Source organism: Mustela nivalis (assembly GCF_964662115.1).
Source record: "Mustela nivalis genome assembly, chromosome: 14".
NCBI classification, from domain to species: Eukaryota; Metazoa; Chordata; class Mammalia; order Carnivora; family Mustelidae; genus Mustela; species Mustela nivalis.
The window spans coordinates 55,794,045-55,815,674 of record NC_139033.1 but is presented as its reverse complement, the minus strand read 5'-3'; the positions used below and the strand labels follow the sequence as shown (position 1 = coordinate 55,815,674).

At 42.9% G+C, this 21,630-nt stretch overlaps 1 protein-coding gene and 1 long non-coding RNA gene across 9 annotated transcripts; one reads left to right on the top strand and one right to left on the bottom strand.

Moving 5' to 3' along the window:
• Positions 1 to 1,996: 1,996 nt before the first annotated feature.
• ZSCAN30 (zinc finger and SCAN domain containing 30) lies at positions 1,997 to 14,221 on the bottom strand. 8 transcript variants are annotated; one of them, XM_082699540.1, is made up of 6 exons: positions 13,325 to 14,195; positions 12,879 to 12,982; positions 10,993 to 11,221; positions 8,360 to 8,870; positions 7,946 to 8,084; positions 1,997 to 4,751 (listed from the first exon to the last, which is right to left on the bottom strand). In XM_082699540.1, the coding sequence occupies exons 4-6, from the start codon at positions 8,765 to 8,767 to the stop codon at positions 3,820 to 3,822; spliced, it is 1,479 nt and encodes a 492-aa protein (XP_082555666.1). In that variant the 5' UTR covers positions 8,768 to 8,870; positions 10,993 to 11,221; positions 12,879 to 12,982; positions 13,325 to 14,195; the 3' UTR covers positions 1,997 to 3,819. The 8 variants fall into 8 exon arrangements, with proteins under 8 accessions (XP_082555666.1, XP_082555667.1, XP_082555664.1 ...); XM_082699541.1 differs by having other exon boundaries at positions 14,148 to 14,168; XM_082699538.1 differs by having other exon boundaries at positions 8,360 to 8,885; positions 10,993 to 11,074; positions 12,879 to 14,196.
• Positions 13,804 to 15,073, top strand: LOC309848234. The gene is made up of 2 exons (XR_014302907.1): positions 13,804 to 13,898; positions 14,162 to 15,073. It is a non-coding gene; the product is annotated as an uncharacterized lncRNA (long non-coding RNA).
• Positions 15,074 to 21,630: the final 6,557 nt, after the last annotated feature.

The window sequence follows — 21,630 nt, the reverse complement described above, 5'->3', positions numbered from 1 at the left end:
ACTAAGGAAAGCACATGCTTTCTGTAGCATCTCTGTCCCAAGTCCTAGGAGGTTGTCTAACTTAACTCTGATCCATTACTTTTTTTTTTTTTTTAAGATTTTATTTATTTATTTGACAGAGATCACAAATAGGCAGAGAGAAAGGGGGAAGCAGGCTCCCCGCCGAGCATAGAGCCCAATGCGGGGCTAGGTCCTGACTGGAGCTGAGGTAGAGGCTTTAACCCACTGAACCACACAGGAGTCCCTGATCCATGACGACTTCATTGTTAAGTGACAGTGCAGACACAACCATCTCACATTAGTGTACAGGAAAGTCCTGCAAATTATAAATCTCTGCAAATACAAGTTATTTGCATGAAGGATATCTATAGTTGAGAAAAGCAATAACCTTGAAGTAGAGTCCTTTGTTCATGTTAGTGCTTTTCCATAATTCTGCAGCCAAGAGCAAGTCACACCTCAACTCTCAGTTTAAAGGAGCTGAAGTAGATGAACTTTCAGAGGTAAAACTTCAAAGTTCTATGTGTTTATGAAAAAGAGCAGGCATCAATATAAGGTAGATGTCAAAGGTGATTTTAAAAGATGTGCAATTGGGGCACCTGGGTGGCTCCGTGAGTTAAAGCCTCTGCATTCGGCTCGGGTCATGGTCCCAGGGTCCTGGGATCGAGCCCCGCATCGGGCTCTCTGCTCCGTGGAGAACCTGCTTTCTCCTCTCTCTCTCTGCCTGCCTCTCTGCTTGCTGGTGATCTCTGTCAAATAAATAAAAATCTAAAATAAATAAATAAATAAAAGATGTGCAATTTGGGGTGCCTGGGTGGCTTAGTGGTTAAGGCTCTACCTTCAGCTCAGGTCATGAACTCAGGGCCTGGGATCGAGCCCCACATCAGGCTCTCTGCTCAGCAGGGAGCCTGCTTCCCCCTCCTCTGCCTGCCTCTCTGCCTACTTATGATTCTCTCTCTCCCTGTCAAATAAATAAGTCTTTAAAAAAAAAAAAAAGATGTGCAATATAGGCAGGTTGCTTAATAACACTTTACTACCTCTCTCCTCCCTCCTCATTTCCATAGACTGCAATTCTGTTCAGCTGGAGACTGGAAATTTAAGTAAATCTGACCGTGGGGTCTCCAAACTCTCCTGTGAAATCCTCTGCTTCTGTTGCCCCATTAAGTGAATCTTCCAAGTCAGGGAACTGCCAATTAGAATATTTCCCATGCAGTAGAAACTGACCTGGAGAGCATTTCTACAAAGAGGAAGGGTGAGCTCTATGGCCAGACCCCATTGATACCATCTGCTCCCTGCTTCCTGAGGGATCAGAAACACACATTGCTACTCAGTAACTTTACCATCTGCAACACTCTTGTTGGCTGGTGCAAAGGATCACAAATCTAAAGGGTTTTAGGGTTTTTCTGCACATGTTTCTGTTGACCTGCTGAGAGAGAAGGGAAGGTCTATGGCAGTCTCTGAGGCTCCTGCTCCTAAAGGAGGGGACACAATGTGTATGTGTGTTTAAAGAGGCTACTTGTTCTCTTTCCCATGGTTTCTCAACCAGCTGCCCCTAAATTTTGTGTCTTCACTTGGTGAACTGCAGCGCAAGGGACTAGGCATGTTTCCAGACACCTGGACAAGAAAACAAAAGCTAAGCATACCCATTCCCTGATTTCTTGCCACAATTCCCTCCCCCTTTCTCCCAGCACACCTCCTCTTGTGTTACTAGGCTTCCTATTCCTGAACAAGTCATTTCAAAACAAACCTTAAGATTCCAATTTTATTACAATACATCTTGTATTACATTCTAATACTAAACAGTTTAAGTATATATTGAAAGTATAAATGTTAAAATCAGTTACTAAAAATGATTTACCAAACACGATTTTTACCAAAAAATACTAGGACTGAGGAAAGAAAAAAAAATTATAGAACTGCAAAATACTAACAGTATTTTTATGGGTGGTGGGGTTGAGGGTGACTTCTACTTTCCCATTTTCTATATTTTTTTAAAAGCTTTTTTTTTAAGATTTTATTTATTTATTTATTTGACAGAGATCACAAGTAGGCAGAGAGGCAGGCAGAGAAGGCAGGGGGAGCAGACTCCTTGCTGAGCAGAAAGCCTGAATGAGGGCTTGATCCCATGACCCTGAGATCATGACCTGAGCCGAAGGCAGTGGCTTTAACCCACTGAGCCACCCAGGCACCCCTCTCATTTTCTATATTATCAACATTTACAATTAATGCACAAACTAGAAAAAACCTATTAAGTAAAATTAAAAACATGAAATCATCTGATTGTCACCTAGAGGAAAAGCAACTCCATCCATTTGAAGGGTCTCTCCAGAATTCCGACTGACTCACTCAATGAAAATCGTCCAACCTGTGGATACAAATACTGCCCCCCCCCAGCCAATTTCACCTCCCTATTACCCAAAACATCTTTGATCACCAAGTCTTCAAAAGAGATAGTATCTGGAAGGGAAATCAGGATATCTTAGAAATCAAACCTTCTCTTACATATGAATTGCCTTCAGCAGTTAATGGTGGGCTAATTAAAACTGCCAAAATAAAAATTACCAGATAAACAGAGTTTTAAGGAATCTAAGGACATAATTCAATAAGTACTCATTGCCTTCAAGTAGCTTAGTATCTTCCAGCCTGATGTAAGGAGATGACAGGAAATGAGGAATAGTGGATCCTGGGAAGGCATGCCTCCCACTCCCAGGCTCCTGTCAGCTTCCCATTTCCTGAGCCCTAGGGTTATGGGACACCAACATTGTCCCTCTAGCCTCCAACATTTTTTCTTTCTTTGGCGTACCTACATGCCTTTTTCCATACAATGCAGCAAAGTCTATCATCACACTAACTCTCCTGAGTCCCTCAAGGTCTTTAGGTAACTCTGGGTCTGGGATAGGCTACCCAACTCACTGATTATGAACAGGAAGTGAGGAACCAACACATGTCCTGGCTTCCAAACCAGGGTCTACATGAACACATTCCTGCTAGAGGAGTCCTCGTGAAGAGACATCTCTAGATCCTCTCTCCATGCCTTCGTATGTGTCATAACCTGTCTGTAATGTTTTCTTCCCTCTAGCCTTGACCCAGCTTATACCAACCTTTTATTTCCCAACAGAGATTTCATCACATTGAGGAAGACTTCAGTAACTAGCAGACCAGGTTAGGTGCCCCTGCCATGTGTTTTGACAGAATCCTAGATTATTCCACCAAAGCACTTACCACTTACCACTCTGTAATTACTGTAATTACTTGCCATATATATATAGATAGATAGATAGATATCTATATCTATATCTATATCTATATCTGTATTTTATTAGTTCTCAACTCTGAGAGGGCAATGCTATGTCTGCCCCAATGGCTGGCACACAGCAGGTACACAATAAACTGACCTCAGGAAGCTCGGGGTCGAGAAGAGAGCTGGCAAGGGCACAGAATGAACTATAAACTGATCCAGGGCATGATTGAACATTTCACAGCCTCACAATTGAATACTTTAGAGAACCGAATGACTCTCTGCCCATGCCTCCAGCTGCCAAATGCACGCTCTTCTTGCTGCACAGAGATCCTTGCCATTGGAGGCACCACCTCTCAGCCCATCTCAGAAGGAGCTCTTTCAGGATCTTTGCCCCAGACCTGGCTTTACTGTGAAGGTGCCCATTCAGCACATCAACAACCATCTTTGTGTGGATCTGCTTGTACAGCATGTACTGACTTAGACGGGAAGGACAGAAACTCTGCTCTCAGGAGACTTCTCACTTTGGTGGGAACCTCACCAAATCCTTGGTATTACACAATTGTACAGTCCTTACTCAAGAGTTAAACTCTTGTGTGAGTTCTCTGGTGTTGCATAAGGCCTGACCTGTGCCTAAATGTTTTCTGACACTCGCTACATTCATAAGGCTTCTCCCCAGTGTGGATTCGCTGGTGCTGCGTGAGGGCTGAGCTCTGATTGAAGGATTTTCCACATTCGTTACATTCATAAGGTTTTTCTCCAGTGTGAATTCTTTGATGTTCAATAAGGACAGAGCTTCTACCAAAAGCCTTACCACATTCAGTACACTCATAGCCTTTGTCTCCAGTGTGAATTTTCTTGTGCTGAATGAGGGCTGAGCTCCGGCTGAAGGCTTTCCCACATTCACCACATTCGTACGGTTTTTCTCCGGTGTGAATTCTCCGATGTCTAATGAGCTCCGAGCTACCCCTGAAAGCTTTACCACATTCACAACATTCATAGGGCTTTTCACCACTATGAATCCTCTGATGTCTAACAAGGTCCGAGCTCAAACTGAAAGCTTTGCCACACTCTTTACATCCATAAGGCCTCTCTCCAGTGTGAATTCTCTGATGTCTAATCAGCTTCGAGCTCTGGCAAAAGGCTTTCCCACAGTCCAAGCACTCGTAGACCTTTCCTCCAGCATGAACTCTCTGTCGTGTGAAGACATTTGAGTTCACACTGAGAGTCCTTTCACTCTGGTTACATTCAAGGACACACTCTTCAGTGGAGATTTTCTTGTTGAAGGTTGCCAGACTAAGATGTCTTTCCTGGGAAGGAAGTGGACTCATTTTGCTCCTTGCAGCAGTTCCTTTTGGCTTCTCAAAGTTGTCCAGACCTCCCAAAGCTTCTCCAACTACCTGTTGTGAAGGAGTTTCCCCAGGAAGTCTTCCTGGGGATATCATGGCCGCTGACGCTACACATTCAATAATTTCTTGTTTTGTTATTAATACCTTGTCACTTGCCAGCTTGCCATCTAAAAATGTGAACAGAAATACTAGTGTCATTGGATCCCCATACTGGAAGAAAGAAATCTATTATAACTGGAATTGAAAGTTACCCAAATGAAATGGGTATTTCCTAAAAAGGAGGAAAACTCTTAAGAACTAGCTTCCCAGGGCACCTGGGTGGCTCAGTTGGTAAAGTGTCTGCCTTCAGCTCAGGTCAGGATCTTAGAGTCCTGGGATCAAGCCCTGCATCGGGCTCCCTGCTCAGTGGGGAGCCTGCTTCTCCCTCTCCTCCCCACTCCTGCTCTCTGTCTCTATTTCTGTCTCTCTCTCTCTCTCAAATTAATAAATAAAATCTTTAAAAAAAAAAAAAAAGAACTAGCTTCCCAATCTAGAATTTAGAGAAGTGGCCTATGGCACCCTCAGAGAGTAAGAGAGACATAGAATGAGAGTCAGCAGTGGAGAGGAGGGATGGTGAGCAGGGTAAGACATTAGTTGCAGGAGATGGTGGTAAAGAGAAGTAGCAGTGAGAGACCAAGAAGCTAGGAGACAATCCTGGGTTAGAGGAGAAGATGTGTTTTTTGGTAATGAGGGAAAGGAAAAGAGAATAGGGAGTGTTCAGGAGAAAAAAAGAAGTCTAAGAAACCTGAAAAAATGGTGCTCCTAGAAAAGTAGGAGAGAATATAGGACTAGGAAATTCTTTCAGAGTAAACTTGAGCAGACTTACATAAGCAGGAACAAGAATGCATTACAGCAATTGCAAGTTCTAGATCAAACAATTATAAGCAAACAGAATAAGACACTCAGAGCATAAGAAAAGGAATGTTGTGGTTTCCTGACTCATTCTGGGGTCAGGTGGGAGTCTTATATGCTCACTGTCTCATGTGCAAATGGTCAAAGGCAGATGGAAACAAAGAGACAGATGCAACAACCTGGAGCCAAACTTTCAGCTCTCACAACCAGCCCCTCTTGTTTCTAGATTTCTGGTAACTCAGAAGGAGACGACTAGATGATGGCTGAGGAAAACAGAATTATTTTGAGGAGGAAAACCTAAAAAACTGTTCATTTACTTTCATCCTCCCAGTAGTCCTTTAAACCTGATTGCATTTTACAGATCAGGAAACGAAGGCTCAGAGAGGCAACAGCACCTTTGTAAGACCACAGAGTTCATAGCTGGAAGAGCCAGGATTCAAAGATGCTCAACATCAAGGCCTGCAGTTTTTCCCTATGTCCCCTAGTATTGACAGAGACCTGTGTGGTCTAAAAGCCTTTTGCCTAGGGATGTGGCTTTAAATGCACATTAACAAACATGCTTTTAGCCTTAAAATTATGTAGATGTATGCTGCACTGCCCATCCAGACCTGCTTTATGAACTTGGTGCCTCCTTCCCCCAGCTGCTGGGAGTGTTGGTTCCTAATACCCACAGCTGCCGCCTTCTCTGGAAAGTTGCCCTGGCTGATGAGAACCATCTGGCCCAGGATGTTATTTATATCCTTACTGCCTCTCCCCCACCCCACCCATGCCGTAAGAAGGGACAATTCAGCAGTGCCATTATGCTCAAGGGGAGTGGGGCAGGGATTAGGATATTAAGCCAAGGCTAGACTTTACCCAAGACCACATCATGGCTTGATCTCTTCCCTTCCTAACCCTGCTTCTCTCATTCCTTTACAGATTTCTCCTCAAGAGCACTGCTTCCTTTAAATCACATGCATCCTTGGGGCGCCTGGGTGGGTCAGTGGGTTAAGCCTCTGCCTTCAGCTTAGGTCATGATCCCAGGGTCCTGGGATTGAGCCCTGCACAGGGCTCTCTGCTCAGCAGAGAGCCTGCCTCTTCCTCTCTCTCTGCCAGCCTCTCTGCCTACTTGTGATCTCTTTCTCTCTGTCAAATAAATAAATAAATCTTAAAAAAAAAAAAAATTAAATAAATCACATGCACCCAGATCTCCGTATCTCAGGTTCTTCTTCTGGAGAGATCTAGGAGATCTATTGTTAGGAAGATCTATTGTTAGGATAGTGAAGTACCTATGGGAAAATTATAACCCAGGATATAAGGTTGTAAAAATGACATGGTGACTCTTAAAATCCTTGCAAGGTAGATCCTCCCAGTGATTTAAATCTCACAATCTGGGTGAAAGATGTGACATGCTCTACATTAATTCTTCAGAGGCAGGGCTAACCAAGACCCCTAAGACTAAAAAGAGATGAGCACAATGAGATCTATCAGTCCACAACAGTAATGTGCTACTGGGAAGGAACAAAAGCATATGGAGTACAACAGATAAGAGCTGGGAAATGAACCTATCGTGTATTTTAAATTAATCAGATCCTCACTAGAGGTTTGGGTTTTGTTTTGTTTTTTTGTTTGTTTTGTTTTGTTTGATCCCTGTATATCAAATGAATGTGGAGAAACTGAAAAATGTCGAGAGAAATGTGCTAAGATGACCAGAGAGATGGGAAGAAGCAGATTGAATCAGAGGCAGTGAGATGCCGTCTAGGAAGATATTTCTCTTACAGATTTGTGCCTTCCTTGGGTGTTTGGCCTCAGCCCTGAAGATTCCCTACATGTGTTATTCCTGTATTCTTTAGAGTTGTTTCTTTCTTCTTTTTTAACCACTCAGTAATTAACCCCATTATAGTCCATAATTCTTAATATTGAACTTCCTTGTCTAAATTACTATGTATTTCAGGGGCGCCTGGGTGGCTCAGTGGGTTAAAGCCTCTGCTTTCGGCTCAGGTCATGATCCCAGGGTCCTGGGATCGAGCCCCACATCGGGCTCTCTGCTCAGCAGGAAGCTTGTTTCCTCCTCTCTCTCTGTCTGCCTCTCTGCCTACTTGTGATCTCTGTCTGTCAAATAAATAAATAAAATATTTAAAAAAAAAAAAAATAAATTACTATGTATTTCAGCTACTAATACATAATTCATCTCCCTTTTGGGAATTGCCTTGCCAGTGGTCCATAATACTTAAAAACACAGTATATTGGTCTTTGACTATTATGGGTATTAGAGAATTTTTATTGAAGACCTTAATTCTTAACCCAAAGTTAGAAATTATATTGGAATTTTAGATTCTAGGCACAGCCAATGGAAGAATATTTCAAGGCAAGGAGGGGGCCGTTCCACCATACTTAATGACAGCCACAAGCGACTGTCAAGAAAATGCACTATGTCACAGCTGATATCCGTACCATCATCCTCAGCCCCAAATAGACTGCAATTCCTCACCTCTCTCATGGGAAGCCTGGCACTCCTGAGTCTCACTCTTGCACTGGTTCTCCAAAGGCTGGAGCTGGATACTCAGAGACTTCAGTGCTCCTTTGGAAGTCATTTCCTTCCAGATCATTCCTTGGCCATGAACCGTGTCCTAGGAGTAATCAAGTACCAGCACTATGATTCTGAGGATACAGAAGGAAAAAACCCTAGAACAATGGGCAAGGCAGTTAGAGCCAGAAACTCAATTCAGATGATTAGACAGAAAACAACAGGATTAAAAGCCCCAGTGCCTTGATCCCAGTGCACAAATAATAACCCAAAAGACAGGAATTTCATAACTCTGATAGCGGTGACGTCAAGACCACTCATAATGGCTTCCCCATTAACTTAAAATTGATAAAACAAGCAAACACATCACCTACTTACCTGTTGTCTTGGCTCATCAAGCTCCTTCTCCAGCTCCTCCAGCAGAGTGACGGCCTCCTCTCCATTTTCAGGCCGGTGCTCTCGCAGCCATGCCTGCAGCTCATCAGGCAGGATGGCCAGGAACTGCTCCAGCACCAGCAGCTCCAGGATCTGCTCCTTGGTGTTCACCTCCGGCCTCAGCCACTGATGGCAAAGCTCCCGGAGCTGGCTCAGGGCCTCCCGGGGCCCAGCAGAATCAGAGTAACCAAACTGCCTGAAACGCTGGCGGAAGGTCTCCAGGCTACAGGTGTTTCCCTGAAGGCCATGGTCCTGCCCCCAAACATAATTCTCTTCTTCAACCTTCACAATTATAAGTCCTTCTTGTTCTTTTGGAGCATGGGAGGCCAGGCCTGCAGCTTTTCCTGACATTCTGGGCAGAGACCGTCTGAAAATGCTGCCCAGTTGAGGCAGGAAGGGAATGGATTCCCTTGTCTAAGAGATTCCTTCTGAATTCTGATTCTTCAGGGGACTCCTGAGATAGACAATGCTAATGTTACACAGGGGAAAAAGAACTGGCTTAGAAAAAAAATGCAGGTTTTCAAAGACAAGTTGCCATAGAGTATAGCTCTATAAAGAAAAATGACTAAAAGGGAGCTACCAGATAAACAATACATTTTAGATGATTTAGGATTTTTTTTTTCAGGAAATAGAAAATTTAAGAATCACTGAAATCAACTGAACCTTTAGAAATAATGTTAGGGTCAGTATCAGGGATAATAAATCATACTTCTGGATCATGGAAAGCAGGAAAAACACTGCAGAATCATCATCATCATCACCATTTTATTGAGTACCTACTAGATGCCAACATTAGCTGGACATTTAACGTATGTTTTATACAATTTCCCTAATAGATCATAATTATGTCTATTTCCAAATGAAGCTCCTGAGATACATAACTTAACCAAAGATACACAGGTTGTAAGCAGCAGAACCAAACTCTGCAATGAATGTACTGAGTTTTATTATGCCATGAGTCTCCCCAAAAGGGAATTTGCACTTAATAAACACCTACTATGGGCCGGGCACTTTACAAATACTATTTTACTGGGGCTTGACAATACTACTATGAGGTATTATCATCCCCATTTTACTGATGAGGAAACTGAGATTTTTAAAAGTTAATTAATTTAATTTACCCATGGCTTCAACCTGGTAAATAGCAAAGTCGAGACACGAACCTAGGGTTGCCCAATTCCAAAGCACTTGTTTTTTATTACAGAATGGGTTAGCCCAGGATCATCTTGGTTGATACTACACATTTTAAATGATGGTGAAAATGTTAGGAAAGTGTCATGGAGAATGGCCAGAGGAAATGTACAAAGAATTCCTGCCTTTAAGTCACAAGTTCTAAAACAGTACCAAGAAAAGAGAATAAATTCCTTCACTCATTATTTCAACAAATACTTGAGTTACATGCTAGGCAGTTTACTGAACAGGATTCTCAGGATTAAAAGCTCTGTCCTCAAAGACTCCTTAGAGTAAACCTGCAAATGCAGTGTGTTAAATCCAAGAATAGAGGGAAGCAGGCATGGTAGCAGACACAGAGACAACTAAGACCAGGGAGAGATGCCTGCCGGGAGAAGACACGTCAGCAAGAGTCTGATAAGAATGAGCGGGTGAAGATGTCACATCAGGTTATTCAGGGAAAGACAACAGTGGGAGGACTGCACTGAGGAGGGGTGCGAGTGGTTTAGGGAGGCCAGACTCGTGGTTGCCCTCTCTGGCTCAGAATCAGCCATGGAGCAGGGACCCCATAACAGACTTCCTGAGTCAGATTCTCTGTGGGAGACTTCAATAAGTGCCTCCAAATGTTTCTGATATGAACCCATGTGTTTTTTTTAAAAAAGCCAAAAACCAAAAAAAAACGAAAAACACAAACAACAACAACAACAAATAGGCCAGAGCCTGGGGCATAGTTCAGGAATAGTGAGAAAGGAGGAACCCACAGAGGGAGAGGAGGCCAAGGGTCTGGAAGATTGTATTGCAGAGTTTGCATTGAGCCCCACAGCCACTAGAATGGCTGGAGGGTCCATCTGCCCACTCAGGAAGGGGTATGGAGAAGGCATAGGAAGGGTCTATGGCAACCACTTGGGTGAGAGGGCCTAAGCTATGGGAGCCAAAGATAAAGATGAGAGATTTGACAGGAATTGGGGACACACTGGATAAGGGTTTGGAAGAGGAGTCAAGGATAGGTTTTCCCCTGCCACTGGTGACTGAAAGGATGGTGGTATCATTTCCTGAGTTTATTTATGACAAAATTACATGTGAACATTTCCTAAACTGTTTCTTGCCATACATATATAAACACAGAGAAACCTGGGATATTTTTCCTCTTAATTTTTTAGTATTTGAAAAATACTAAATACATTTCTTTAGTTCTTATTATGTGGTTATTGCCATTTAAGAAATCCCATAACAAAGCATCATCAGATCTATGTATCACTGTGTATACAGCATTTACCAAGGGCTACATCACATGGATATGTGTGCTTTGCCTAATGATCACTGGTCTATGTCATGGGTCTTGCCCTTTAACTTCAATGTTTGTGCTACTAAATTTCTATTATAAATATTATGCCTCACCAACTTACCTCTATGTTATGCGGCCGAAGGGAAATTTTCCATCATAAAGCTTGTCTCTTCCTTCTTCCATCTTTCACGGGCCCACCTCTTCTACATCAGAGTTCCATAGGTTAGCCCTTAAGTCTGGCACTGTCTTCACTGTCTCACAGGCATCTCTACTCCGAACTTCTTATCTGAGCACAAGCCCTATTTACTGTTCCTCACTCCCATAATGCCTCTTGAATTTCACGAAAGGACCTAAAATAGCACATCCATGACCAATTGATGATTCCTCCCACTCCAATTCTGCTCCTCTCCCAGTGGTCCCCTCAGGAATTAGGAACATCCACCTGGCTGGATGTTCTAGAAAATGGAAAGCATCCCTAACACCTCCTTCCTTTATTTAATGCAAATTAAGTCCTAATGACTTATTGCCTGTCTCCAGAATCTGCCCTCCCCATCTCTGCCACTACCATCTTCATCCTTTTAACTGTCCTGTCACACTATATAATAACACACTGTCTGCTCATACTAGAACCAGAGCAACCTTTTCAAAATTGCAAATCTGACCCTGTTCCTCTGACCAGTTTTTAAAAAGCAAATGCAGGGGGGCAAAATCTCATGTTACAGATGCCTGAGCTGCACCCCAGCCTGAGTCAGAACCTCTGGTTTTATATTTGTAAAACGTTCTTTGACTCTGATGTGCAGGCGGGACTGGATCAGTCAAGGAGTCATAAGAGACAGAGTTAAAGAAAATTATGTTCCTTTCTCTCAGAGCCCTGCTCTCATTTTGTCAGTTTATATATTTTAGTGAGACTATTGCATTAATACATGTCTTCTCCATGATTCAACTCTAAGTTACATCAGCACTTTTGTTCACCATTCCCTACCACCCAACCCAATGCACAGCAGAGAGTAGGTGCCATATATATATATGAATGAATACCATTATAGTGGAAAAAAAAAAAGAGGAAGTGGAAGAGGAAGAGGAAGTGGTCAACATGTCAAATGCCTAATAAGGACTGAAAGATGTTTCCATGGCACTTCTCAGACTGCAGAAAAATGACATAGCTCACAGGAGGAACACCACCTTTGGAGTCAAGTGACCCAACAGTTTGGAATCATAGTACAGCCTCTTACTACCTTAATAGCTGTGTGACAGTAGTCACCAACCAAACCTTTCTAAGATTCCATTTCCTCTCCTAAAAATGGAGTTAATAGTACTTTCATTGCACTGTTATTACAGGAATTGGAAGTAACATAAGACAGGTAGAGTAGTGCTTGGTGTATTAAGCATAGCTTTTTATTCTGGGGTTTTGACATCTGGGCGTTGCTTACACTGGAGGGATGCAGATTTCTACGGATAATAAACTCAAGTGTGCTTTTCATATGCAAACCACCAACCAGAACCCACACCCCATCAATTCCTGCACCGGGCTTTCACATCCAGGGGCCACCATTCCCCTGCCCTAAGCAACCAGGGCCAGATGCCAAAAACTTAGGAACAAGCCAGAGAGTTTACCTATTACCTAGTTTATCACTTAAGCTATTCAAACTAGTCAATCCTAAGCCTGCCTCACCCAGTCCATCCCACGGAAACCACAGAAAAGGCTCCTGCCCAACTTCCCCTCACCTGGTCTCCTGACTGAACCTGTGATTTTTGCCATATGACCATGTGGGACATGGCATGCCTCTTCCTCTTGCTCCTCTTGAGAACTATAAGTAACAAACTATCTTTTGAATGGCAATCATCTCCTGATCTGTTGGCCTCACCATACGTAATAATAAAACTCATATTTTAAAACACTGGGCCCAGAACAGGTTCTCAGTGCATGACAGACATGGTACAAGGGAAAGGCAAAATTCCACATCACAAGGCATGGGTTATAGAATAGGCTTTATTGGGGAAACTTACCAGCTAGGCTGACTAAAATGATCACAGGTCCTGTGATTCTTCCATCACCCCACAAAAGAGAATCCTGGGGAGGTGCTGCTGCTTCAGGGAAGAGCTCCTTCCACCTTCTCATAGTGTAAATATGAGAAAGCAGCCTTATCAGTGGGGGCCATAGGCGACTGCTTGGGACCAGAACTGTGTTTCTAAGTGTCCGTGTTTACAGAGCTGTCTAGGGAACCCACTGTGGAGGGCTGGAAGCACTGAGCTTAAATATGGCCCTTCCCTCTGGGAGGTGAGAACCTGGCCCCAGCTAGCTCTTAACCCAAGCAACCCAAGAACCTCCAGGACACTTTTTGGACAAAACTGCTTCCGGCAGTATGGCTGTTATTTAATATACCTGCACCGTTCTCTTACTTAGTTGTAACAGAGAACTCTGAGCTTTTATTGTACAATCAAGCACAGTCTACCTGTTCACTTCCTCTTCACAGCACTTTATGGTCGAGGTTCTACTGTTTTACTGAACAGAAACATAATTTCTCTCAGGTCCCATGGTGTGGAAGTGATGTAGTCTGGACTGCTCTCAAACAAATCGGTCTGACTCCACAGTCCACGCTCTTAGATATGTAGTCTGCTGAAGTGCCTTCCGCACCACACCAGTGGCCCTGTGGAGGAGGTCCTGTGTTTTCCCACACATTTCTTTAACAATATTTACAGAATGCCTACTTTGTGCAGGCCCTGCGCGAGGCACCGAGCAGAGAGTTGAAGTCAGTCCGTGTCCTTGCCATTATACAATCTAAGATTTTCGTAGGAAGGCAGACGTTAAACAGAAGGACACATAATTACATAAGTTAGTCTTGGTAAGAACTATACAGGGGAAAGTGGAAAGGGCCGTGAGGGTCGAACCTAGCTAGACTGGGGAAGTTACGACGAACAGCTGAGACCTGACTCAAGAGCGAGTTCTGGCCGCGTTAAGTGGGAAGAAAGACTGCCTCAGTTCTTCTCCGACTGCGCGGCCTATGCCTGGGACACAGGAGGCGGCGGGTAAGTGCTTGGGAAGTCAAAGGACGCTAGGGCGGTGGGTGAGCAGACAGACAGACAAATGCATGAAGAAATGGACCGACTGACGGACGGACGGGCGGACAGAAGCATCCAGGAGGGGTGGCCACCTGGTACCGCCACAGGCTCTGCCTGCGGCAGCAACGGCCGAGGCAAAGCGGCGGGGAGGGCTGAAGTCGGACCGGGGCGATCTGGGAAGCACGCGCGGCCGCGCCGCCAGACCGCCTCACTCACCCTTCGCTCGGCAGGCTGCCGCACCGACCCCAGGGAGCGACAGAACAGCCTAGGGACGCGGGCGCCGGAAGTGCGGGCGGGCGCGCCCCTCTAGGAAGCCGGGAGGACTGCGGCTCTGTGGCAGGCGCCGGGCGCCGAGGCGTGGGAGGAGAGAAGCGAAGCTGAGGGGAGTGTGTCTCCAGTGGGACCTGGTGGGGACAGCCCCGATTCAAAATGGTTGACAGGCGACGGAAGGAGGACAAAAGAAATATATAGAGAGCACGCGCCTGGTGGAACTCCGAGGAGATAAAAATAGAACCCTGCCTCTGCAAATCTGGGGAAGAGGAGGACAAAACTGCGTTCGTACACCACAAACACGCTATCCCCAGTGGCAGTTCTAGAAGCTAACTAGAGGAGCGCGTGGAGGTTGAGGGGAAGGGCCCAGCCCAGGTTTGGCGAGGGGGCCAGGCGGAGGATCGACCTTGCCGTCGTGGACAAGGGCTTGAACACGTAGCGGGACAGTCAGAATAATTCGATCGAAGAAGGCGCTACTCAGGCTGAGTCTTACCAGACCACTGTTGACTTAGAGGAGTGGTCTGAGGGAGAGCGCAGCAGTGGGAAGTTCAGGACATTGGCCTGAACTAGTCCATCTTCGTGGGCTAGAACCTAGGCTGAGGGATGCGGTGGGTCAGGTTTGGAGAGTTTCAAATGCCAGCCTCGGGAATTAGAAATGCTTTTAGTAATCAGTGCAGGCCATTTTCAGGTGACATGGCAGGAATGGTACTTCGGGGCACTATCTGACATACTGCGTGGATTGGATTGAAGGGCAAAACGGAGAAGAAAAAAAGACGTTTAGAAATGTGAACTTAGAATTTTAGTAGTATCTGAAAGTATGACTGAAAATGGAGAAGGGGATGAGATCCAAAGGAAAACGTATGGAAAATAAACAGGAAATTATAAAATAGCTATGTTTGGGGGTGGGATGAGCAAGAACAGATAGAAAAGAGAGACTTCTAGAAGGAGGAAAGCCCAGATGGTTCAATCATAAAAGCCAACAGAGTGTTTCAGGAGAGAGAACAGGTGACCAGCAGTCGGGCAGAGAAGGGGAGGAGGCCAGAGCTTTGGTGACGCTGGAATTAAGGGGAGGGATACAGGAAGGGCTTGAGAGATGTTATCTGTGGAATGTTACTTGCCAGGGGTAAGAAGTGTTAGGATCAGATACGGAAAACAGGTGGTAATTCCTTCTGAGAAATGCAATCGTGCAAGAAGGAAAAAGAAAGGACACTTGGTTGGACTAGGCAACAGGATTGAAAGGTGTTTGTTTTAAAAAAATACTAGGCACCTTGGGGTGCCTGGGTGGCTCAGTGGGTTAAGCCTCTGCCTTTGGCTGGGCTGGGGTCATGGTCCCAGGGTGTCGGGATTGAGCCCCACATCAGGCTCTCTGCTCAGCAGGGAGCCTGCTTCTTCCCTTCTCTCTCTTTGCCTGCCTCTCTGCCTATTGCGGTCTGTCAATAAATAAAATCTTAAAAAAATAAATAAAATAAAAATACTAGGCACCTAATTATATTTGTAGGGAAAAAAAGATAAAATGTGAGTAGGAAGAAAAATTGAAGAGAGAAGAAAAGAGGAATACAGACCTGATGGGGAGAGAACGAGACAGGATAGGTAGATGGAGTCTCAGAAAATAAAATGAAGCGTTTTAATAAAAAATGGTGCATTTTGGTCTGTGTTTTGATGCTGTGAATACAGAAGAGCCAAATAGAATTGCTTAGTAATGCTGATTTTACAAGTAAATAAGTGCACATACTATTTTTTGAACATACTCATGTTACCAGCCCTCAGATGAAGAAACAGAATATTATCCATCATCAGAAGTCTCCTTGTGCTCTCAAGTCACCACCCTCCTCTAGCCCTGAAAGATAGCCACTACATTGAACTTTGACATGATACAGTTGGTCTTGCCTCTTTCTGAATTGTATAGAAATGGAATTCGATATGTATTTTTTTAAAGTCTGGATGAATTCATCATTGTGAAATCTGTTCATACTGTTTTGTGTAAATGTACACTGTATATATTTCATTTCTAATAATGTTACATGGTATGATTAAACCAATACTCATTCATTCTATTATTGTTAAACATTATTGAAAGAGATATTTATATCTCTATTTATATCTCTGATCACATTAATTTATTTTCAAATATTAGTAATTTATTTTTGAATATTAAACCAACTTACTAGGATAAATTCCATTGAGTTATAATATATAATTTTTTAACATATCAATGAAGTTAATTTTTAAAAATATTTTATTTATTTATTTGAGATAGAGAGTATCCACAAGCAACAGGGAGGGGCTAAGGGAGAGGAAGAAGCAGGCTCCCCACCAAGCAGGGAGCCTAACACAGAGCTCCATCCCAAGAAGCTGAGATCCTAACCTGAGCCAAAGGCAGGCACCTAACTGAGCCACCCAGGCACCCCTATATTAATGAAGTTCATTTGCTAATATTTCATTGAGGACTTTTGCATGTATATTGTTTTTTGTTTGTTTGTTTTGTTTTTAATATTTATTTATTTATTTGACAGAGAGAGATCACAACTAGGCAGAGAGGCAGGCAGAGAGAGGGGGATAGCAGGCTCCCCACTAAGCAGGGAGCCCGATGCGGGGCTCGATCCCAGGACCCTGGAACCATGACCTGAGCTGAAGGCAGAGGCATAACCCACTGAGCTCCCCAGATGCCCCGCATCTATATTGTTAGAAATACTGGTCAGTAGCTGCCTTTTTCTGTGATGTCTTTGTCTGCCTTGGCATCAAATTAATTACTGGCCCTTCTGTTTTCTGGGAGAGATTGTGAAAGACTGGTATTCTTTTTTTTTTTTTTTTTAAGACTGGTATTCTTTAACTGTTCAACAGAATTTACTAGTGAAAGCATCTGAGCCTGCGATTTTCTTTGTTAGAAAACTTTTCATTACTAATTCAACTTCTTTACTTTTCATACATTTATTCATATTTTCTATTTCTTTTTCAGTCACTTTTTTTTAAAAGATTTTATTTATTTATTTATTTGTCAGGGACAGAGAGAAAGCACAAGCAGGGGGAGAGGCAGGTAGAGGGAGAAGCAGGCTCCCCACTGAGCCAAGGAGCCCAAGGCAGGACTTGATCCCAGGACCCTGGATCATGACCTGAGCCGAAGACAGATGGCTAACTGACTTGAGTTACCCAGGCATCTGTCCATCAGTTACTTTTAGTAAATTTGTATTTTTCAAAGAATTTGTCCATGACGCTTATGGTGTGTAATATGTTGGCATGAAGTTATTCATAGTATTCCCTTATATTCTTTTAAATTATTATAGAGTTGGTAGTGATGTCCCCTCTTTCTCTGCATATTAAAGGTTTGTCAATTTTTGTTCATATTTTCAAAGAACAAAATTTTGGTTTCATTGATATTTCCTTATTGTTTTTCTGTTTTCCATTTCATTTGTAACTAATTATTACTCCTTTCCTTCTGCTTTTTTGTTTTTAAGTTTGCTGCCCATTTTCAGGCTTCTTAAGGTGGAAACTTAGGTTATTGATAAGAGATTTTCTTTTCTAATTTAGGCATTTTAAAGCTATAAGTGTTCCCCTAAGCACTGCTTTGGTTGCATCTAATAAAATTGTTTATGTTGTGTTTCATTTTTTTTTAATTTATTTATTTTCAGAAAAACAGTATTCATTATTTTTTCACCACACCCAGTTGTGTTTCATTTTCATTCAGTTTAAAATATTTTCTAATTTCCTTTGTGACTTCTTTGAACCATGGGTTATTTAGATATGGACTATTTAACTTCCAAATATTTGTAGAGTTCCCCAATTATTCTGTGGGTCAATATGTCCCTTGAGCCAATGGAAGCCCCATCAGTCCCTCTCAGCTAAGGTGGCCCTGGTCTCTCAGCCCTCAAGTGGACCAGCCTACTGGTCACCCCATTTCCTGCATGCAATTTCCCAGAAAGATTCCTTCATTTTGTTCTCTCTGTCCATTTCAGTCCATACTGGCAGTGTTTCTGGTGATATAAGAATCTCAAGAACCATGCTGGTGTCTGTGGATATCAAGGAGATCCACACAATTATATGCAGGGGTTCTTCTCAGATCCTTCCTGAATCACTGCACTTTATCACTGGTTTCCGTTGAGATAGTTGGTTGGATCCATGAATTATACACCCAATCTATCCACCAAAATGTTGTCCAGCTCCATGGCCTTGTCTCCAGAGCAAGGATAGACTGAGAAATGATTCAGCCAAGTTTTTGCTACTTTACAAGTATCACCTTTTCTCCAGCTTTCAATAATGTTATCTTCATTTCAGTCTGAGACCTCACCAATATATTTAATGCTCGTTAGTCCTGGCAAAATTCTTTTCATGACAATATATGTATTCTCTAAGATGACAGAAAAGTTCTCTATTTTCCTTTTCACTTTCTTCCAAGCCCTTGCCAGAGTCACCTTTAACATCCATACCTTTACCAACAGTCTCTTCAAGGCAACCAGATATTTACTGTCATGAGCCTCAAAACCCTTCCAAATTCTAGTCATTACTCAACTCCAAACCCACATCAGCATTTTTAGGTATTTGTTAAAGCAGCTCCTCACCTTTGGTACTACAGAGTGGCTTAATACAACAGAAATGTATTCGCTCACAGTTTGGAGGCTACAAATCCAAAAATCAAGATGCTGGCAGAACCATCCTCTTTCTGAAGACCCTGAGGTTCACACCTGTCTCTTAACTTCCAGTAATTGCTGGCAATCTTTGGTGTTCTTTGCCTTGTAGATGCATCACTTTAATGACTACCTCCACATTCACATGGTGTCCTTTCCTCTCCCTGAGTCTCCTTTGTGTCTGAATTTACCTCTTCTTATAAAGACACCAGTTGTTGGGTTAGGGCCTACCTTAATCAAGTATGATCTCATCTTAACTTGATTATATCTGCAAAGATCCTATTTCCAAATAAAGTCACATTCATAGGTACTACAGGTTAGGACTTGAACATATCTTTTGGGAGGAACATAATTCAACCCACAACAATGTGTTAAGTACAGACCAAGAGTTTAAATGACTGTGACTTGGTTTTGAAGTTGAAGACTTTTCAAACTGATGCCAATGACCTCACTGATTGAATATAAAAGAAATAATCTGATTTGAATTCAACTCTAGAGGTCTTGAAGAATTCTGATGTTTGGGATATAAGCCTACTCATCTCTGTCAAAGTCAACCTTAGGAACTGATACTATTGGCCATTATTTTGCTTTCTGAATCTCAGTTTTTAGCACTTGTTCTTCTTCTTTTTTTTTTTTTTTTAAGATTGTATTTATTTATTTGAGAGAGAGAAACAGTGAGCAAGTGAGTGAGGGAGAGAACACAAGCAGGAACGAGGGGCAGAGGGAGAGGCAGACTTCTTGCTGAGCAGATCCCAGGACTCCAGCATCATGATCTGAGCGGTAAGCAGCAGCTGAGCCACCAGGCGTCCCAGCATTTGTTCTATTTTTAAAAAGACACAGTCAACTGGACATGCATATTAATATTTCAAAGTTGTTGTGTTATCCATAATTTAGATGTGCCATTCAAAATCAAACAGCAGAAGCCTACATATAAATATTTATTTGATCAAAAGGAATGTTAAATTTTTCAGTTGGCTTCACACTTTGGATTTATTTCCCTTTTTTTACCTGGACCTAGGAATTGATTTTTAGATTGAAGTTCATTCTTTGTGAAGTTTAACTATCAAGGGAAATTATTATTTTTTTATTTTATTTTATTTTTTTTAATTTTTTTTTTAAGATTTTATTTATTTATTTGACAGAGAGAGATCACAGTAGGAGAGAGGAAGGGAAGAGATCACAGAGAGAGGAAGGGAAGCAGGCCCCCTGCTGAGCAGAGAGCCCGATGTGGGACTCATCCCAGGACCCTGAGATCATGACCTGAGCCGAAGGCAGCGGCTTAACCCACTGAGCCACCCAGGCGCCCTATCAAGGGAAATTAATTTCTAATACAATATAATACATGATAAGCAATATAGGATAAGAAGTAGGTCTTTAAGTCCAACTTTGTGAGGAAGAGGTCTATAGTTTTTTGGTTTTTTTTAAGATTTTACTTATTTACTTGAGAGAGAGAGAGTGAGAGAGAGAGAGAGCATGAGGGGGGAGAGCATCAGAGAGAGAAGCAGACTCCCTGCTGAGCAGGGAGTCCGATGTGGGACTCGATCCTGGGACCCCAGGATCATGACCTGAACTGAAGGCAGTCGCTTAACCAGCTGAGCCACCCAGGTGCCACTGTTTTTTGTTTGTTTTTTAAGATTTTATTTATTTATTTGACAAAGAGAGAGAGACTACAAGTAGGCAGAGAGGCAGGCAGAGAGAGAGAGGGGGAAGCAGGCTCCCTGCTGAGCAGAGAGCCCAATGCAGGGCTCAATCCCAGGACCTTGAGATCATGACCTGAGCCAAAGGAAGAGGCTTAACCCACTGAGCCACCCAGGTGCCCCAGAGGTCTGTAGTTTTTATCATATTCTCAAAGTAGTTACATTACCCCCCAAAAGATTCACTGCTGTAGAATCTATGTATAAATCAGACATTTGTTAGTTTGGCCTAGTTTCCCCCAAGAGGAAATGGAATAGGAAATGAAAATCAGGTAAAATATTGGCGGGTGACCTTTCATTCTGGAGAATCTCTTATCTTTTCCCATGACCGTATTATCACTCCTGATCTCTCTGGAAACCTTTGAATTCCTTTACCTTACCGAGAGGAACGCCTTCAGTGTCAGCTGGTGTGGACCACAGCTGGGTCTCCGGTTGTTCTGGCCGACTGATCAAACAGATTCCAGCTGGCTTCTCAGCTTGGAGAATGCAACATCTTCAGTAAAACTCCACAAAGCCACAAATCTAGCACAATCTGAAAAAAAGTGTGATTTCCTTGGTTAAACACTCAGAAAATCCATAGTCACATCATCACTTCCAGGTAAAAAGTGAACAAAAGCCTCACCTTTGTACATAAGAATTAACCTCTGGTTACATTTCTCATTCTCTTTTGCTCAACACCTGTTTAAAGTAGTATATCAGCTATGGCATTCTCATATACTGTTGGTGGGAATGCAAAATGGCTCAGCCACTCTGACAAATAGAGTAGCGGTTTCTCAAAACGTTAAACATACAGCTACCATGAAAGAGAAAAAAGTACATGTCCATATAAAGTCTTGGACAACAATGTTCATAGCAGCTTGATTTGTAATAGTAAAAAAACTGCAAATAACCCAAACTCCCATCAACTCGTGAGTGGTTAAACAAATTGTGATATATATAGCTAATGAAATATTATTCAGGAAAAAAAAAAGGCAACGGACCGTTGATAGACAACCGAGATACAGATAAATCTCAAAATAATAATGCTCAGTGGGGGCGCCTGGGTGACTCAGTGGGTTAAAGCCTCTGCCTTTGGCTCAAGTCATGATCCCAGGGTCCTGGGATGGAGCCCCACAT